Source organism: Rhinopithecus roxellana, chromosome 12 (assembly GCF_007565055.1).
Source record: "Rhinopithecus roxellana isolate Shanxi Qingling chromosome 12, ASM756505v1, whole genome shotgun sequence".
NCBI lineage: Eukaryota > Metazoa > Chordata > Mammalia > Primates > Cercopithecidae > Rhinopithecus > Rhinopithecus roxellana.
The window spans coordinates 2,530,693-2,551,354 of record NC_044560.1 but is presented as its reverse complement, the minus strand read 5'-3'; the positions used below and the strand labels follow the sequence as shown (position 1 = coordinate 2,551,354).

The 20,662-nt window shown below is 42.6% G+C and overlaps 1 protein-coding gene across 6 annotated transcripts in view; it reads left to right on the top strand.

The window, feature by feature from the left end:
• The window catches only part of VPS13D (vacuolar protein sorting 13 homolog D), a 294,906-nt gene that overhangs the window by 83,795 nt on the left and 190,449 nt on the right, over positions 1-20,662 (top strand). For all 6 annotated transcript variants that reach the window (XR_004060385.1, XM_030942225.1, XM_030942226.1 and 3 more), the window contains 8 exons: positions 2,521-2,692; positions 2,880-2,992; positions 5,184-5,396; positions 9,220-9,485; positions 10,650-10,783; positions 13,304-13,459; positions 15,249-15,459; positions 16,404-16,478. Coding sequence is in view for 5 of the 6 variants with exons in the window: in XM_030942225.1 (XP_030798085.1) it covers positions 2,521-2,692; positions 2,880-2,992; positions 5,184-5,396; positions 9,220-9,485; positions 10,650-10,783; positions 13,304-13,459; positions 15,249-15,459; positions 16,404-16,478 (1,340 nt within the window). In the remaining variant the exon portion in view is untranslated. The remainder of the gene's footprint in view (positions 1-2,520; positions 2,693-2,879; positions 2,993-5,183; positions 5,397-9,219; positions 9,486-10,649; positions 10,784-13,303; positions 13,460-15,248; positions 15,460-16,403; positions 16,479-20,662) is intronic.

Sequence of the window (20,662 nt, the reverse complement as noted above, 5' to 3'; positions counted from 1 at the left end):
TCTAATTTAGTATTTGATTTGATCTTTATATATATTTTTTTGAGGGGGAGTCTCGTTCTGTCGCCAGGGTGGAGTGTAGTGGCGAGATCTGGGCTCACTGCAACCTCCGCCTCCTGGGTTCAAGCGATTGTCCTTCCTCAGCTTCTCAAGTATCTGGGACTACAGGCACACTCCCCAACGCCCAGCTAATTTTTGTATTTTTAGTAGACATGGGGTTTCGCCATGTTGGCCAGGATGGTCTTGATCTCTTGACCTTGTCATCCACCTGCCTTGTCATACCTGCCTTGGCATATGTACATGGTGGCTTATGCCTATAATCCCAGCACTTTGGGAGGTTGAGGCAGACAGATCACAAGTTCAAGAGTTCGAGACCAGCCTGGCCAACGTGGTGAAATCCTGTCTCTACTAAAAATACAAAAATTAGCCAGGCACAGTGGCATGCGCCTATAATCCCAGCTACTTGGGAGGCTGATGCAGGAGAATTGTTTGAAACAGTGGGGCGGAGGGTGCAGTGAGCCGAGATTGAGCCGCTGCACTCCAACCTGGGTGACAGAGCAAGACTCAGTCTCAAAAAAAAAAAAAAAAGAAAAACAGCTTTATTATTTGTATAGGGCATGATTTTGAATCTCTTTTTGGCTACTCCCTTCACAGTTCTTGGTTTGGGCAAGTCATTTAATGTCACTTTTTTAGTTTCTCTCTGGATTAATGATACAACTTAGGTGTTCTCACTGGGATGTTTGTGTTTCAGTCTTACGTGTTATTCAAGTGCTCCCTGGCTGGTGTTCAGTTATGGTTGGCATGGGCTATATTTGGTTTTACTGGCTAAGCAGTCTTAAGAGGAGCTTCATTATTTAGAAATTGAACACTTTGTTTTCTTTTCAAGCAATGCTTTCCCCCCCGCATAAAAAAAGCTTTCCTACTCAGCTTATCTAAACTTTCCCCACTCCCATCAGTGTTTCTGTGCAGGTAATTGTACTCTGTTAGGCCTGATAGAAGGTGATGCTGGATGCAGGGTGTCCTGTCAGTCTCACACCGCACACACAGCAGCCCAAGATGGCACCTGGTCAGCCGTCTCCGTTTTTCTTTGTTATTGCATCATTGTCTTTTAAAACTCTGTTGTATGTCGGCTTTTCTCTGCAGACAGAGTAATTTTTTACATACCTCTGCCATTTCAAACACTATCCCTCTCTATACTTAGAGCATAGTGTCTGTAGGCTTCACGATGCCCAGTTCACCCATGGGAGGTTAGAGAAAGCTTTTTAGTATTGAGATGAGGTATAGATGTGTGCCCCTCCCCCTCTTCAGCTTTACTTCTGTCCATCCCAACTGAGATGATGAACCTGTTCAGAGTTTATCCTAATGTCCCATCTGGGCTCAGTATGAAACACTGGTGTCTGCCTTTAGTTACCACTGAATCCAAAGAGTTAAATAAAGATCTTGGCATCTTTTCTTTATTGCTTTCCCAACTGTAATATATATATATATATATATATATATTTTTTTTTTTTTTTTTTTTTTTTTTGAGACGGAGTCTTGCTCTGTCACGCGGGCTGGAGTGCAGTGGCCGGATCTCAGCTCACTGCAAGCTCCGCCTCCTGGGTTTTACGCCATTCTCCTGCCTCAGCCTCCGGAGTAGCTGGGACTACAGGCGCCCGCCACCTCGCCCGGCTAGGGTTTTTTTTTGTATTTTTAGTAGAGACGGTGTTTCACCGTGTTAGCCAGGATGGTCTCCATCTCCTGACCTCGTGATCCGCCCGTCTCAGCCTCCCAAAGTGCTGGGATTACAGGCTTGAGCCACCGCGCCTGGCTCCCAACTGTAATATTTAAGCTCTTTCTGAGTCTCATGAGGTTTTCCTTGTTAATAGATTAGTTAGTTAGCTCATGTTAGGTTTAAGGATTTCCTTACCTCCCTCTCTCCCTCCCTCCCTCCCTCTCTCCCTCCCTTCCCTCCCTCCCTCCCTCCCTCCTTCTCTCCCTCCTTTCCTCCTTCCCTCCCTCCCTCCCACAGGGTCTCACTCTGTCACACAGGCTGGAATACAGTGGCGCGATCACAGCTTACTGCACCCATGACTTCTTGGGCTCAAGTGAACCCCCTACCTCAGCCTCCTGAGTAGCTGGGACCACAGGTGCACACCACCACGCCCAGCTGATTTTTGCATTTTTTGTAGAGATGGGATTTCACTATGTTGTCCAGACTGGTCTCGAACTCCTGGGCTCAAGTGATCCTCCCACCTCAGCCTCCCAAAGTGCTGGGATTATAGGTGTGAGCCACCACACCTGGCCTGGTTTGAGGATTTTCTAAATGTAAATTTTGGGAGAAAAGGGGCTTTTTATAGTTGAAGCATGACAGTCGTATTAACTTGTTTCATTTGGAGCTACAGGAATTTTTGTCATTGGAAGTAGGAATTATCTACTTGATAATGTAGGTGAGTACACTTTAGCTCCATTATTTGGGTGTGAGCTATGTCGATGTTAAGTTAGTGACTTGTTTGTGTAAGTGATCTTTTTTCTTTTTCATAGAGAAATAAGTCATACTGTGCCAGACATATCTATCCATGGCAATCTCTCCTCAGTCCACTGCTCTCTGGATCTGTATAAATACAAGCTGATCCGCGGCTTATTGGAGAACAACCTGGGAGAACCCATAGAGGAATTTATGCGGCCTTATGATTTACAAGATCCAAGAATTCATGTGAGTGAGATCTTATGTTCTTCTGTAACTCTCATAGTCTCAGCTGATGGTCACCCTGTGTATCTATTCCTCAAACTCACCCGGAGAAAGAGGGTGGAGCAACAAGCAAATTAGATTTCTTGGCGTATTAACCTATTTTTAGGTTGGCATCATCAGCTATGGATTGACGGGCATTTTCCTTTTGTAGACTGTTCTGAGTGGAGAAGTATACACTTGCATGTGCTTCCTCATTGATATGGTGAATGTAAGTCTGGAGCTTAAAGATCCAAAAAGAAAAGAAGGTGCTGGGTCCCTAGCCAGGTATGCCTTTAATTATATTATTATACTGTTAGTAACAGTATCCAAATAATACACATGTTTTGCATTAACACGGAGCAGAGGTTGCAGAGTGGTGGCCCGCAGGTGGAATCTTGTCTGCATTGAAAAGTTTAGATGCATTGCTCTATCAGTCAACGTTGGTTAGGTTATGCTGTAGTAACAGACAACCCCAAATTATCAGTGGCTTAAAACAGTGAAGATCTTTTTCTGCCTCATACTGTGTGACCATTGTGGGTCTCAGGCTGCTCTGCTTGTTATAGTCGCTTAGGGTGACAGAGCAGCTAGTGTTTTGATGTACCAGAGAGAAAAACGAGCTCTGGAATTGTCTTGAATGGCAATTAAATGCTTTGGCAGACTTCGTGGAGCTAAAATGTGGTCCCACACAGGGTGATGGAGTCAGGAAGTCCTGTCTTGCTGTGTGTCTGAGTAGTTACGGGGTGGGAGATGCAGAACCACTTGATGTGCGGCACTGATGCCTCGCTGGCCATTTTCAAAGTTAGGGTCTGGGCACAGTGGCTCAGGCCTGGAATCCAGCACTTATAGGAAGCCAAGGCAGGAGGATTGCTTGAGGCCAGGAATTCCAGACTGGCCTGGGCAACATAGTGAGAGACCCTGTCTCTATAAAAAATTAAAAAACTAGCTGCACATGGTGGTGCATGCCTGTAGTCCCAGCTACTGAAGGAGGCTAAGGTGACAGGATCACTTGAACCAGGAGGTTGAGGCTGCAGTGAACCATGATCACACCACTGTACTCCAGCGTAGGCGACAGAGCTGAAACCTGGTCCCCCCCCCGGCCCCCAAAAAACGCGGGATTTTATATAAAAGGTTTGTATTTAGCTTCTTTTGAAAAACTGGAAGCTTTGGCAATACTAGGTCCCTGTTCTCACTTGGAAACATCTGGAAGCGCAGTAGCAATTGCTCCCTTGAAATGGGTCATATGCTTACCTAGTACTTCACTTATTTCTGTCACTTCCTTGGTCAATATAGATGTATGAATTCATGATTACTGGTGTTGAACTTTAAAGAGTGCGTTTCATACTTAATAACCTTTTCATTTTGATCTCTTATCAGCCCTGTAAGCTGGGCATACATCACTCCTCTTTTCCAGATAGAGTTTTTATGGCTAGCTTATGGTCGTATGACTGGGAAAGTGGTTTGGCATTTGAAAACAGCACTTCAAGGCCAATAATTCCCTGCTGAAGCACTCTGTCTTCTAGTTTGTCTTTCTGTTGAAAGTCCACCATGGTCTGTACCTAACTCAGCTGATGAGAGCATTGGTTACTGAAAGTGTGGTCTCAGATTGGTGGTCTTGTGAGCCAGCAATTTTATTCTTTCCTTTGCTTTTCTTTTTCTTTTTCTTTTTTTATTTTTTTTTGAGACAGAATCTCTCTGTGTTGCCCAGGCTGGACTGCAGTGGTGCTATCTCGGTTCACTGCAACCTCCACATCCCTGGCTCAAGTGATCCTACCACCTCAGCCCCCACAAGAAGGTGGGACTACAGGCGTGAACCATCTCACCCAGCAATTTTTTGTGATGATTGGCTATGCCCTTAGTTTTTCTCAATATGGAATAATTCTGCATGTATTGTCATAATGGTACTGAGTAATTATGAATTCCTCATTGCAGCTTTCTCTGTTATAAAAAAACGATGGTTCCAAATGCATTTCCTCTTGGTAGATTAGTTGAATTATTCTCCATGTAAAGAGCATTATTTGTTCCCAGTACACTATAACAGTTTTACATAAACGGTTGGACAGACACTGGAGAGTGAAACATGCAGGCAAGCTAGAAGCTGACAGATGAAGGCCCGAGGGACCCTTGACATTCTTTGGGAATATACAGACTTCTTAGACTTCTGGTGGGTCGTGGGAATGATAACGGATCAAGAATATGTTAAACATGTGGTATTGTTACTTCTCATGCATTTCCTATAAGCAAGATCATCATTTTGGAACTGGAAAAGTAAGATCCAAGGCACAGTGACACTAACTCCATTTCGAGGAGTCTATTAACAAAATCAACAACAACAACAAACAACTCAGAATGAAGGTTATTCTCCTTATGGGACTTAGATATATTTTTGATTTTGCTTTTGTTATCTCGAACTTACATACTTTCATAAAATGGAAGACTTGTGTTTCACATTTTGCCTGCTTTCTTTTCTCTCTTTTAGATTTGACTTCAAGAAATGTAAACTGCTCTATGAAAGTTTTTCCAACCAAACCAAGTCCATTAACTTGGTTTCCCATTCCATGATGGCTTTTGACACCCGTTATGCTGGGCAGAAGACGAGCCCTGGCATGACGAACGTGTTCAGCTGTATCTTTCAGCCTGCTAAGAACAGCAGCACCACCCAAGGATCCATTCAGATTGAACTACATTTCAGGTAGCAGATCCAGACCCTTCTCTGCCTTTCTTTATGGAGACATTCCCTTTTGGGTCAAGTCTTTTTTGGCTTTAGAACATCAAAAAACCAAAGAATCGCTAGAAAGATAAACAGATAATGGCTTAATCAGTGCAGCGTACTGTATAGTAACATATTATTCCTATAATCTTGCAGTTTCATTTATTGGCCAAAAGATGTCTCTGTTGCCTTTAAAAATAAAGTAGTTCAGAATTGAGCCTTAAAATCAATCTCCTTGTAAACTCTAGACTATTTTAATTTGTAAAATGGCTTGGAGAAGGAAGAAATTATGCTTTTTTAAGGAAAAAAGTACAAAGACTTTTGGTCTTTACAAATAATGGAAGGGAAGGTGGGCTTGACTTGAATTACCCGTTTATTCAAGTCTTACTGACTCATTATCCATGTATATGTAGTTTTTACCGTTTTGAATTAGGTTATATTTTTCTTTCTGGTATTATGGGAGGCAGTGTTGTATATGGAAAGAACATATATTTTGGACTCAGACAGATCTGGGCTGAAAACCTTGCTCTCTCACTGTCTAGCTATGTGTCTTCAGACAAGTTGTTTAGCCCCTTTGAGCCTCAACTTCCTCTTATATAAAATAGAAAATTACCTATACCCACCACATGGGGTAGAGGTAATAATTAAAGTAATTCTGGCATATTGCTTGGCACAGTTGGCAGCTGTCATTGTTATTGCTGATATAACGTGTTATTTTATGATATACCATTTACTGATGTTACGGCTGAACTTAGACCTTAAAACTGAAAAATTAGGCCTGATCTAAAGAAGTCTTTCAATGAAAACCCAAAAAGGAGACTTTCCCTTCTGTTAGTGCTTCATGTCATCAGACATGTTGTTAAGTATAAACCACTAAGTAAAAAGATTGTGAAAAACTTTGTGGTTAAGCAAAAAACAGAACAAAAAGTCGTCAGGATTATTCTTACATGTTTCTGTATGCCTGACATTTCAATGTGCTGTTCAGAATTCCCCAGGGTTTAGGTTTTGTTTTGTTTTTCGAGAGAGGTCATGATTTCTTCATATGCCTTTAGGAAGTCTAGCAGAGTAGACATTTATGCTTTTGTATGAACTTTAAAAAATTCAGGAGTAGGAATCCTAATTGCCTCCTATTGGGCCTCGCCATGAGCCAGGCACTTTAGCTATGCTTAGTGAAATCCTGACAAGTCTGCAAAGGGGGTGACTTCTTCATTTTGCAGTTTCCAAGTTAGAAACTTGGAGAAGGGTTAGTTCACTCTTCTGAGGTCACACAGCTAGTAGGTCAGGAAATCAGAGGTCAAACCTCGGTCTGTGATGTTAAAGCCAATGACGTTTCCAACAGATTTCTCGTCATTGGGCTGATTGCAGTCATGTGATAAGATGGTTGCATTTTGCAGTTCATTTGGTTGAAGTTTGAACAAGAGGCTGGCATCTGTTTGGTCCATCTGGAGAAACATTTCTTTTTTTTCTTTTTTTTTTTTTTGTGTTTTTTTGAGACGTAGTCTCACTCTGTTGCCCAGGCTGGAGTGCAGTGGCACGATCTCCGCTCACTGCACCCTCCGCCTCCCAGGTTCAAGCGATTCTGCTGCCTCAGCCTCCTGAGTAGCTGGGACTACAGGCGCCTGCCACCATGCCTGGCTAATTTTTGTATTTTTAGTAGAAACGGGATTTCACCATATTGGCCAGGTGGCTGTCAAACTCCTGACCTTGTGATCTGCCTGCCTCGGCCTCCCAAAGTGCTGGGATTACAAGTGTGAGCCACCACACCCAGCCGGGAAACATTTATTTTTGAGTTTACTTTATTATTATTAATCTGGCTTCCTAGACTGTCAGGTAGTTGTCTTCTTCTTACCATATTTTTAATATACAGGGGGCCTGGAAATATTTATGTATTATAGGTGTATAATTTATTGGAGTCAAATGATAAAGCCTTACCTTGGCTCTTACTAACAGAAATACTATTGTTAGCGAGAGGAGTGAAATGTTCTTTTGATGGGAATTTTTGAACGCCTTTCGTGTCTGAAGAAGAATTACTCTTCTGTTGGGATCTTGTGTGTCAAATATAAATCACTTCACAGTGTTTAAAGGCTTGAAATATTTTCCAGAAAAGGGATCCAACACACTGTGACTTTCCAGTTAAATACAGAACTCTGACAATCTATGTTCAAAATGGGGTGGAAACATTTTACTGAGGGCAACATTTTTTCTCCGTTACAAAAGAGTAGAGTGTTTCTGTGAAAAATGCTGTGTCTGTAAGAAGGAGCCATGCATCATGATGCCCTTTTACTGGAGGCAGTGAGCCAGGTTTAGGAGAAATGAGAGAGCAGAGAAACCAGCTTTAGAAATATTTCAAAGTTAGGTTTTCCCAAATAGGAGTACCTTTTAGGGCAGGGAATCAGGTACATGTAGTAGCTAGAACCCCAGAGTCTCTTTTGGGCTTACGGAACTAAGTTCAACCCAGAAAACCCCTTTGAAGTGCTCCAGCCCCTGTTTCTCTTGTCCTGCTCATCTGAGGCCTATCCATTAGTAGGCCGGGCCTGCTGATGTGCTAATAGGGCCTGGCCGAAGCCCCTGCCTGCATCGTGGTTTGAGGTCAGGCCTGAGAGTCCCCTTTGGGTTTTCACTTCAAATGTAGACTTTGGAGAAATGGCAACTTGTCCCCCCGCCCTCACCCCAACTCTACCTCTAGATTGCCTAGGGGACATTTATCCCTGGTAAATGTCATCTTACTTGTTCTCCTCAGGCCAAAAGATCTGGGCTGCCAGGTCAATTTCAGCTAGAGAAACAATCTAGTACTAGCATCGAATATCTATCTCTAGCAGCGAATCTGCTATAGTTCCCAAAACTGTGAAGAGAAACAATCTAGTACTAGTGTGTATAAACTTGGTATTATTTATAAAGAAGTGATCCTAGGTGTCAAAGAAGGAGTGCCTCATTGATCTTCTTGAAATAGCCCATAGGGAAAGAAAGTGACATTTCTCAAATATCTGCTATGTGCTTGGTGCTTTATTTCTTATCATATTAATATTCTTCATTTTATAAGTGGGGAGACAGGCTGAGCGAAGGTAGGTGACTTTCTTAAGATAACACAGCTCGTAAATGGCAGTATTTAAGTCTGCGTCTCTGACTTCAAAGCCTGTGCTCTTTACCATAGCAGAGTTTCTTGACCTTAGCACGATTGACGTTTTGGGTCAGATAATTCCTTATTATGGGGCTGTCCTGTACATTGTGGGATAGTTAACAGCATCCCTAGCCTCTACCTATACTGCATACTAATAGCAACCCCCTCTAGTTGCAATTGCAATTAAAATGTGAATTAAAAATGTCTCCAAGGGCCCAGTGCAGTGGCCCACACCTGTAATCCTAGCACTTTGGGAGGCTGAGGCAGGAGGATCACTTGATCCCAGGAGTTTCAAGTTACAGTGAGCTATGATTTTGCCACTGAATTCCAGTCTGGACAACACAGTGTGACCCTGTCTCTGAAAAGAAAAAAAAAAAAAAAGAAAGAATGTCTTCAGAGGAGCAAAACCATCTGATTGAGAACCTCTGAGCTATGCTATCTATGCTGCTTTCTTATAAAATGTTCCTTGTTTAAAAATATGATTAACTTATTACACTGAATGTGTTAGTAAACCAGTAATACACTGAATGTGTTATTCAACCAGTGTTCAAAGTTTACTGATACTCAAAGCAGACAGTTTAGAAAATACTGGAATACCACCTGCCAAAACCGAGCAGCACATTTGCAGGTTATTGAAATACCATGTTTCTTTTTTCCTATTTAGTTTCTCCTGTCTTCTTTTTATAGATCTACCAAGGATTCCTCCTGCTTTACAGTAGTTCTCAACAATCTCCGTGTGTTTCTCATATTTGACTGGTTACTGTTAGTCCATGATTTTCTCCACACTCCCAGTGATATTAAGAAACAAAATCATGTTACTCCTTCTCGCCACCATATCTCTAGCAGCGAATCTGCTATAGTTCCCAAAACTGTGAAGAGTGGAGTAGTTACCAAGCGGTCTTCCCTTCCTGTGTCCAATGAAAGGCACCTGGAGGTCAAGGTCAATGTAACAGGTGATTATATGTCGGTGTGATTCATTGGTGCTTAGTTTGGATGTTAGACTCAATATCTGTGTTACAGGATGATTTCTGTTTTGCCTCCCATTTTTCACATGAGCACTTACACATTTGCCTCTTTTACAGACCTGAAAGCATCAGAGGTCTTGGCCTCTATTTTCAGGTGGGAGCTGCCTGGCCCACTGAAGGCTGTGGGGTTGCTTGTCCCTGCCCCCTGCCTGCCTAGTGCTTGTGCATGGCCCGAGCACCCGCCTGGGCAGCGGTCTTTTTTTTCCAGTGTATGGTCTGTCTTCAATTTGCTGTTTGATCTTTAGGGCCCTAGCAGATGTGGTTTATGGAGTTTAGGCAAGTTTAGTATGTGAAAACCTCAGTTTTGAAGATAAGTAAGTGAGGGGATTTTTGTTTTCATTACAAAAAGAATATTTTTCTTTGTATAGATGGATTTACTATGGCTTTTGTTGACTAGCGAACTCATCTAGTATATCATCTGTATGTATTTGTGTATTTATTGTTACGTTTCTGATACCTGTACCTGCTTCTCAATGATTCTGATGAAGCTGGCTAGCACAATGCGTTTTACATGAGTTCGGTTACAAAAGCTTGATCTATATATGGTTTTTGATAAAAACACAGTGTAAAGCAGAGTGAATTTACTATTAAATATATACAAATAACTTGAAAACTTACCAATTTCAAAAATCTCGACATTAAATTGGTCTACGTTCTTTGTAAACAACCTTGTAAATAGCTACTTAGATGCATAGTGCCTGGCCAACATTAGTACCTGAGTCATCTTCCTGGAATTTTCAATCAGGTCATCACTTAGAGAAAGGATGATTTTGTGAATTGCTGAATATCTCCTAGGCCTCCCAGGAGGACTGGGGTGCAGTTTCTCTATCTAGTTTAGAAATACTCTAAAGAGAGAAATCACATCCCAGTCTTTCCTGCTGCTGCAGGGCTCTGTTGGCTTAGCTGCACATGGCCAGATGCAGAGTATTGGTTCAGGATGACGGTGTTAGTAAATGTCAGCAGACATTTTGCAGAACAAATCTTACTGGTTCATGTTGTAGCCTGGTGGAAATGTGCCGCCTCGTTTGCAACAGCCTCTGGTGTTTTCCAGCTTCCCAGCTTTGGCTTGATTGACAATGTTGTCCTTTCCAGGCACGGAGTTTGTGGTCGTTGAAGATGTGTCCTGCTTTGACACCAATGCCATTATTCTGAAAGGCACCACAGTGCTCACCTATAAGCCCCGCTTTGTTGATCGCCCCTTTTCAGGAAGTTTGTTTGGCATCGAGGTAAGAAGTCTATGTGTTGATCACAGCACTGCATGTTGGCTCACGAGAAAAGCATCTGGAAGATAATTTTACCTCTTAAACTTTCATTAAGGGAAGTAATTCATGGAATTGGAAGACCCTTGCCCTCCTGTTTGTTTTCTCCCCAAATCTCCCTGGCTATTCTAATGCATGAATTCAGTCTCCCTGTGTTAGGCTGTAAATATGCAGAGGGCATTTGCCTCTTTCTCTTACACCCTTTCTTCCTCAAGAAGTTCAAGGAGACTTCTTCAGTCCCCACTGCCCTGTTAGGCCCCTTGTTGTGCCCTCATTCTGCAGACCTCATGCATGAAGGTGAGGCCGTGGGTCTCATTTCCCCTGCATCCCCCTCCTCACCTGGAGTGCAGCCCTGTGAAGAGCTAGGGCTTTGGGAAGGGAAACCTATTTATACAAAGTGCTAAGGATCTTATATGTTATCCTTTCAGGAATACCTAATCTATAAAAGGGCGGCTCTGCAGAGTCCTGCCTGGCTGAAGGGAATGCATGGATAATAGTGGTGCTTTAGGCTCTCATGTCATCTCATGAAGAAGATAATTTGTGCTGGAGTGGCCTTTGTAGCTCGAAAATGCCATTATGCAATGTTAGGCCAAAAGTGCTTTGTCTCTTGTTAAGCCATGCGGTGTGGAGACAGAAGGGGAACCGTGGCAAGTTCTTGTTTCTATCAGATGTTTGTACTTGATTCATGTCAACTCACATTCCCCATGCCATACTGTTAGCATACTTGGTCAGGGTTCCTTTTGCTTTATGATTAGACTTTTCATGCCCTTTTCTTTCCAGTGGTATTGCTCAAAGTTTGAATGAATAAAATTTATTTTCACTGTTAGGAGTATGTGGTTTATGGTTTTGAGACAAGCATAGTGGAATAAGGCCCGTAGGGACTCTACTTCTTGACCGCTTGTTTCTCTCTTGTAAAGAAACCTCCGTTTGAGAGGAAGGATTTGCATGCTGGTGTGATGTGAGTTGATCATGAAATTGTAATTCATCTGCCTTCCAAGCCACCACAATACTAGCTTTGAATGGAGAATCTTGGTGATTGATTAATGAACTGTCAGGTACAGTTGGGTTTTGTGTAGCAGAAACCCCTGAAGGAAAAAGGAAGATGAAACTTTTCTGCTCTAAAGTCTTAGGACAACTACATGGCAAAATATTTGAGATCGCTGGAAACTCCTTTCAGTCCTGCCTTTTAGACAGCACAATTGGGTCTGAATTTTAAGACCAGCTTGATAAATCATTGGGGGAGAATTTATAGCTTAAGAATTTTGAATTTTGAATATGGCGAAGGACCTTGGTGTCACATGTTTTTCAACAGCACTAGGGTGTGCCCCAGAAAGGTGGTGGAGGGGGTGAAGGAGTAAGAAGGACCCAAGTGATTGCTGTTTCCTTTCCTCTGCGTTCTTCCTAAGCATGCAAAACAATTTGGTCCTAGAATTGGAGTCCTTTCTCCCTCTCTCCCTTCTTTCTCTCTCCCAGTGAATGTAGTTATTTTTTAACCTTTTATTATAGAACATTTCGAACATATACAAAGTAAACAGAATAATATCATGAACTCCATATGTACCTATCACCCAGCTTTAATAATGTTTTTGTTTTTAATTATGAAAATATCATGGGGAGGGAAAATAACCTATCAGAAATCGTATATGATTTCTGTGGACATTTTGGTGTGTTTCTTTCCTTCAAGCTGGGGAGTAACACGATTTTGGGTTGTATTTTCACATAGTCTGTGTTGTAACTGTCTTCTTACAATCCGTGTGGTCTTTTTTGTCATTTTTTAAATGGCTGCAAATACTCCATTGAGTAGATGTGATATAACCTTGGCTGCTCTTAGTTTTTTTTTTTTTTTTTTTTTTTTTTTGAGACAGAGTCTCGCTCTGTCGCCCAGGCTGGAGTGCAGTGGCTGGATCTCAGCTCACTGCAAGCTCCGCCTCCCGGGTTTATGCCATTCTCCTGCCTCAGCCTCCCGAGTAGCTGGGACTACAGGCGCCTGCCACCTCGCCCGGCTAGTTTTTTGTATTTTTTTTTTTTTAGTAGAGACGGGGTTTCACCGTGTTAGCCAGGATGGTCTCGATCTCCTGACCTCGTGATCCGCCCGTCTCGGCCTCCCAAAGTGCTGGGATTACAGGCTTGAGCCACCGCGCCCGGCCATGCTCTTAGTTTTTTTTAACTATTAAATAATGGTTTAGTGAATCTTTTTTTTTTTTTTGCTAGTTCCTAGAGAGAAGTAGGATTATTGGATCAAAGGGTGTGAGATTCGTAAGGCTTTTGGGATGTATTGCTAAACTGCCTTTTCCTCTGGGTGAACCACTGCCTGTGCTCTCGGCAGTGGTGGGAGGGGCTCACTCTTCACAGTATTTATTTCAGCAGTTGTTACTGGTCTTGGGATAACACATGGCCAATGGCTTCTGACTTAGCCTCTTTGTGCTGATAGTTGGACCCTTCCTCAATCAGACATTAATTCTCGCCATATTGCATTTCATTCTCTAGGTGTTTTCATGCCGACTGGGGAATGAGCATGATACAGCTCTTTCAATTGTGGATCCCGTACAAATTCAAGTGGAGCTGGTGGGGAATTCTTCTTATCAAAATAGTTCAGGATTGATGGATGCATTCAATAGTGAAGATTTCCCACCTGTCCTGGAGGTAATGATGGAAAATTTGTGCAATACGTTGATACGCTCTCAAACACTTTCCTATGCAGGCGCACTTATTTACTCTGAGCCCAACAACCTCTTTTTTTTTTTTTTTTGAGATGGAGTGTCGCTCTGTCGCCCAGGCTGGAGTGCAGTGGCGCAATCTCGGCTCACTGCAGGTTCACGCCATTCTCCTGCCTCAGCCTCCCGAGTAACTGGGACTACAGGCACCCGCCACCACGCCCGGCTTATTTTTTGTATTTTTAGTAGAGATGGAGTTTCACCATGTTGCCAGGATGGTCTCGATCTCCTGACCTCGTGATCTGCCCGCCTCGGCCTCCCAAAGTGCTGGGATTACCCATGTGAGCCACTGCACCTGGCCCCAACAACCTCTTAGTTACTTTAGCACATACAGCATAAATATGACATTGTTTCTGTCCTAGAAGATCCTACAGTCTTGGGGAGGATAAAAGTCCTGAGTTGTCTTGTATAATCTTGAAGTTCTATAGAAGCTTATAGAAAGCAGAACTCAGCATAGGTAGGAATCTTGAGTGAGACTCCACATAAGGTGGATTTGGGAGGAAGGGTACGATGTAAATAATCAGAGAGGATGAGAGAGAGCATTCCAAATGAATAACCTAAATTGAGTGGAAGCAGGACGATCTAACTGGAGCAAAGAACTATGTAGGGAAGTAAGGAGGATTCAAGGTGAAGCAAGGGAAGGCAGGCTTGAGAATTGGGCATTTGATTTCCTTGGTTGAATGGAGATAATCAGTCCATTTGAACCATAGGAGGTTAAAAGAGAAAAGCCATTCTGATATGTATGTATGTATGTATGTATGTATGTATGTATGTATTTAGTTTTTTGAGATGGAGCCTCGCTGTGTCGCCCAGGCTGTAGTGCAGTGGTGCGATCTCGGCTCACTGCAAGCTCCACCTCCTGGGTTCACGCCTTTCTCCTGCCTTAGCCTCCCAAGTAGCTGGGACTACAGGTGCCCGCCACCATGCCTGACTAATTTTTTGTATTTTTAGTAGAGATGGTGTTTCACCTTGTTAGCCAGGATGGTCTCGATCTCCTGACCTCAGGATCTGTCCGCCTCGGCCTCCCAAAGTGCTGGGATTACAGGCATGAGCCACCATGCTTGGCCGGTCTTTTCTTTTCCCTCCCAGGAAAAAAAAAATTAATTAATAAAACACCATTTTCAGACATTGAGACAGCCATCCAGAGTGCTCATTTGTGCACTAGTCTGGTTTTAGTGTCTGCACTGCCTGTACCAGAGGTAGCTGTACTGCTCATTTCTCAGGAAGACTGAATTTCAGGAAATAGTGTCAAACTTGACTCATTTAAGCTATGTTTGAATAAAGAAGAGATAAATTTTGTTGGTTGGTCATTTTGTTTGAGAGATTTAAAAAATTAAATAGATCCATGCAAAAGGGATTAAGAAATGTTGCTGATAGGTGCTCCTTTCTCCCCCAGAGCCATCTTTGGTCCTCTGCTTTAATGATTAATATACTTGTATGAAAATCATCCTGCTGAAATACTAATTGCTCTAGTAATTATCCTAGCTTAGTATTTTTTACGTGGTGCAGGTTTGTGACCATTTGACCTCATAGTTGAGGCATATTACCTTATGGTTATTAGTGCTTAATTTCAAAATCTTTGCAATCTTTTAAATGAGAAATTTGGTGCAGTATCTGTTGGACTTTTAGAACTTGAAATAGGAAATACATCTGTAAGTGATATGGATGCAAAACCAATGCAGCTTTAAAAAATTGCTACCTTTTTTACATTTTGTTAGATTCAGTTACAAGCCCTGGATATCAGACTGTCCTATAATGATGTTCAGCTATTTCTTGCCATTGCAAAATCCATCCCAGAGCAAGCTAATGCTGCAGTGCCCGACTCAGTGGCCCTGGCGTCAGACTCCGTTGGCAGTTACCTTCCAGGTGCATCTTGCATTGGAGAGGAAATCAGAGAAGGGACAAGACACACCTTAGACCCTGTCTTGGGTAGGTGTTTAACCGTGAAGCCCACTCAGTCTTGCTAGTAACGCTTCTTCTTTTTGACTCTTCACATTTTCTTTTGCACAATTAAATTGTTCAGAGTTTAATTGTATGTCATTCAGTATAACTGTAAGTCCTAAGTATGACTCTCTCATTTTTTAAAATTTAAAGACCAACAAAACATCCCTAACCAACTACTCCACTATTTTTCCTCTTTCAGTTTTTTCCAGAGTTACCTGGATAATGCCAAAGTTGAGTTTTAAGCTTTGAGAGTTCTCCTCTGAAGTTATATGAGTAACACTAAGTTTTATTTTTAAACTTTTATTATTAATTTATTAGTTTATTTTGAGACAGGGTCTTGCTCTGTCACCCAGGTTGGAGAGCAGTGGTGTGATCATAGCTCATTGCAGCCTCAAACTCCTGGGCCCAAGCTGTCTTCCCTTCTCAGCCTCCTGAGTAGCTGGGAGGGACTACAGGTGTGTGCCACCATGCCTCACTAAGTTTTAATATTTTTTTGTAGAGATGGGGTCTTGCTGTTTTTCCCAGGCTGGTCTTGAGTTCCTGATCTCAAGTAGTCCCCCTACCTTAGCCTCCCAAAGTGTCGGGATTACAGGTGTGAGCCACTGTGCCCACCCCTAATTTTAAGCTATTTAAAACACAGGGGAAAATGTGGGGGCCAGATGGCAGAATGAAGGGGCCAGAAGGGAAATAGACCTTTCCCCCCAATTCCTGGCAAGGACATCACTTTAAAAACAGTCAATATGAGGAAAAGGCTCAAAGATTTCGGGGTACACTTGATCGAACTCTCCAATTAGGAGTCCAGGTTTGCTTAGAGAAATGAAATGTTTTAGTCACAGGTTTTTGAATTTCTTTTCTTTTTTTCTAAAATTAATTTGTAAATTAATTTACGTAAAATTATTTATGAAAATTATATGCTATTTGTTTCCTAGAGTTACAGCTGGCTAGGCTGCAGGAGCTGGGATTCAGCATGGATGATTGTCGCAAAGCTCTTTTGGTGTGTCAAGGTAATTTGAACAGAATTCTGTTACCCATTGTTTATCTTGATGATATGCTTCCTTCCCATTTCCTCTCTTGCTGCCACAAGGCGACTTAGAGAGCTGAGTGTGTTTGGAGGACCCTTTATGTGTCTTCTCTGGACTGCATATCATCTTAGGTCAGTAATAATAATGTCGCCCAGGCTGGAGTGCAGTGGCGCCATCTCAGCTCACTGCAGCCTCTGCCTACCCAGTTCAAGCCATTCTCCTTCCTCAGCCTCCTGAGGACCTGGGGTTATAGGCATGCACCACAACACCTAGGTAATTTTTGTATTTTTAGTAGAGATGGGGTTTCACCATGTTAGCCAGACTGGTCTCGAACTTCTGACCTCAAGTGATCTGCCCACCTTGGCTTCCCAAAGTGCTGGGTTTACAGGTGTGAGCCACTGTGCCCGGCATACCCCCTTGTACTTCTAATCAGCCTCTCAATATGAACCTGTCCCAGACCTAACCCTTGGTTTCTCCAAAAGCCATGCTCCTCACTCCCTCTTAACCATCTCCTTTCATGACACCAGCACTCACTCATATACTCAAAAGAAGAATCTAGAAGTCATGCTCAGTTCTTCTCTTTCCCTCACCCCTGTGAGGGAATGACAGGCAGCAGTCTTTTATAGTAGATAAGAATTTGGGCTCTGAGGCTGGATGCAGTGGCTCATGCCTGTAATCCCAACACTCTGGGAGGCAGAGGCAGACAGATCGCCTGAGATCAGGAGTTTGAAACCAGTCTGGCCAATATGGTGAAACCCTGTCTCTACCAAAAGTACAAAAAAAAAAAAAAAATTAGCTGCGCATGGTGGTGCACACCTGTAGTCCCAGCTACTCAGGAGGCTGAGGCAGGAGAATCGCTTGAACCGGAGAGGCGGAGGTTGCCGTGAGCCAAGATCATGCCCCTGCACCACAGCCTAGGCAACAGAGTGAGACTCTGTCTCAAAAAAAAAAAAAGGGCTCTGGAGCTGGCTGACTGGGTTCAGATCCTTACTCTCTGCCACTACTTTGGGAAGTGGCTTTGACTTTGGGAAGTGGCTTTGACCTCTGTGAACCAGTGCTTCCTTATCTGTGGAAAGAAGATAAGAGGCTGCCTCCCTCAGAGATTTGATGTAAGTAAATTACTATATGCAAAGCACTAAGAAAGTGCTAGCACATAGTAAGTGCTCTATAAATGTTAGCCACTGTTACTAGTGGTCATGCTAATGGTGGTGATACTGATAATTATGACCATTTATTGAGGTCCTGTATGCCTATCTTTGTGTTTTCTTGTTGCATCCTCTTCATAGCCCTTGGAGGCAGACATTATTATTCCCACTTGAGATGAGGAAACCAGCTCAGACTGGTTAGGTAAAACTTTTTTTTTTTTTTTTTTTATTATTATACTTTAAGTTCTAGGGTACATGTGCATAACGTGCAGGTTTGTTACATATGTATACTTGTGCCATGTTGGTGTGCTGCACCCATCAACTAGTCAGCACCCATCAATTCATCATTTATATCATGTATAACTCCCAATGCAATCCCTCCCCCCTCCCCCCTCCCCCTGATAGGCCCCAGTGTGTGATGTTCCCCTTCCCGAGTCCAAGTGATCTCATTGTTCAGTTCCCACCTATGAGTGAGAACATGCGGTGTTTGGTTTTCTGTTCTTGTGATAGTTTGCTAAGAATGATGGTTTCCAGCTGCATCCATGTCCCTACAAAGGACGCAAACTCATCCTTTTTTATGGCTGCATAGTGTTCCATGGTGTATATGGTTAGGTAAAACTTCTTAAGTAAACTTGTTTGAGGTCACATTTTAGTCCCCTACGATGGGCTTAAAGCCAGGTCTACCTGCCTCCTAAATCTGTGTTCTTTCTACTCCATCTCACTTGCTTTCCATCTCTATGTTTTCCTTTCTCTTCAAAAAGAGAAGTACAGCACAGGCTGCATTTCCTTCCATCTTTTTTCTCCCTTTTTTTAAGAGACAGGGTCTCACTCTGTTGCCCGGGCTGAAATGCAATCATAGCTATGCTGTAATCATAGCTCACTGCAACCTCCAGCTCCTGGGCTCAAGCAATCTTCCTGCCTCAGCCTCCTTTCCAGTCTTAACACTTGTGTGTACTTTCTCTCTTTCTACTTCTCTTTTTTTTTTTTTTGAGACAGACTCTCGCTCTTTTGCCCAGGCTGGAGTATGGTGGTGCCATCTCGGCTCACTGCAGCCTCCGCCTCCCAGGTTCAAGTGATACTCCTACCTCTGTCTTCCAAGTAACTGGGATTACAGGCGGCCGCCACCATGCCCAGCTAATTTTTGTATTTTCAGTAGAGACGGGGTTTCACTTTTTTGAACAGGCTGGTCTCAAACTCCTGACCTTGTGATCTGCCTGCCTTGGCCTCCCAAAGTGTTGGGATTACAGGCGTGAGCCACTGTACCTAGCCTCTTTCTACTTCTCTACCTACTGTGGACAGTATATCCAACACACACACATGCACACATTAAATTTTTAATGTACTGATAGATTCTGTTGCTAATACAATTTTATAGTCTTTTAAAAATATTTTATTGAATTATGATTGTAATTTTGTTATGATATATGTAATATATCAACAGCATCTTCCCATGTCATTGAAATTATTTATCAACAGTGATCTTTTTACATTGACTCTAAGGATGTAGTATAATTTAATTAATCATTCTTCACTTGTTATTCATTCAATATTATACACATTTATATATAGTAAACATTTTTTAGTGTGAACTTTTGTCTGTGCCTTTTAAGTGTATCCTTGGTAGAGAGATCTATATTTTAAATATCGGACCAAAAGGTATAGATGTATTTTTCAGGCTCTTTTCTTGACTTCTTTCTTCTTGTTTTTTCAATTTTTTTTTCTTTTTTTTTTTTTTTTGAGACGGAGTCTCGCTCTGTCGCCCGCGCTGGAGTGCAGTGGCCGGATCTCAGCTCACTGCAAGCTCCGCCTCCCGGGTTTACGCCATTCTCCTGCCTCAGCCTCCCGAGTAGCTGGGACTACAGGCGCCTGCCACCAGGCCCGGCTAATTTTTTGTATGTTTTAGTAGAGATGGGGTTTCACCGTGTTAGCCAGGATGGTCTCGAACTCCTGACCTCGTGGATCCACCTGTCTCGGCCTCCCAAAGTGCTGGGATTACAGGCTTGAGCCACCGCGCTCGGCCTTCAATTTTAATTTTTTTTTTTTTTTTTTGGAGACGGAGTCTGGCTCTGTCGCCAGGGCTGGAGTGCAGTGGCCGGATCTCAGCTCACTGCAAGCTCCGCCTCCCGGGTTCCCGCCATTCTCCTGCCTCAGCCTCCCGAGTAGCTGGGACTACAGGCGCCCGCCACCTCGCCCGGCTAGATTTTTGTATTTTTTTGGTAGAGACGGGGTTTCACCGTGTTAGCCAGGATGGTCTCGATCTCCTGACCTCATGATCCGCCCGTCTCGGCCTCCCAAAGTGCTGGGATTACAGGCTTGAGCCACTGCGCCCGGCCCAATTTTAATTTTTTAAAATTTTCTTGGGGTTCTTGAATTGACAAATCTGTTTCTAAAAATATTGTATCTGGGTTAAATTCCAGCCAATCTATTTGTGAAAAGGCTTGTTTCATGACATAGTCGTTTACATTAACTTACCTTTTGGATTCTGAAAAAATGAAGGTAGACCTAGTTCTCGTGTTCCTTGGTTTTGTTTTACCCAGTCATCGTTAGTTTTTGGTTTAATTAATTTTATACCCCTTAATGTTTACTTTTTCTATGCTTTTTACTCTTTCTTTAACAATGTGAGCACCTTTTTTTTTGGTTTCTTTATTAAAGTTCTGAGAACCTTTTGGATTTTTTTTTTTTTTTAATTTTAAATTTAGATACAGGATTTTGCTTTGTTGCCCAGGCTGGAGTGTAGTGGTGGTGCAATGATAATGGCTCACTCTAGCTTCAAACTCCTAGGCTCAAATGATCCTCCCACCTAAGCCTCCTGAGTAGCTGGGACTACAGGATGTGCCACCATAACTGGCTAATTTTTGGATTTTTTTGTAGAGATGGGATCTTGCTATGTTGCCCAGGCTGGTCTCAAATTCCTGACTTAAAGTTATCTTCTCACCTAAACCTCCCAAAGCATTGGGATTATAGGCATTAGCCACTGTGCTAATTTTTTTTTTTTTTTTTTTTGGAGGCAGCCTCTTTTTG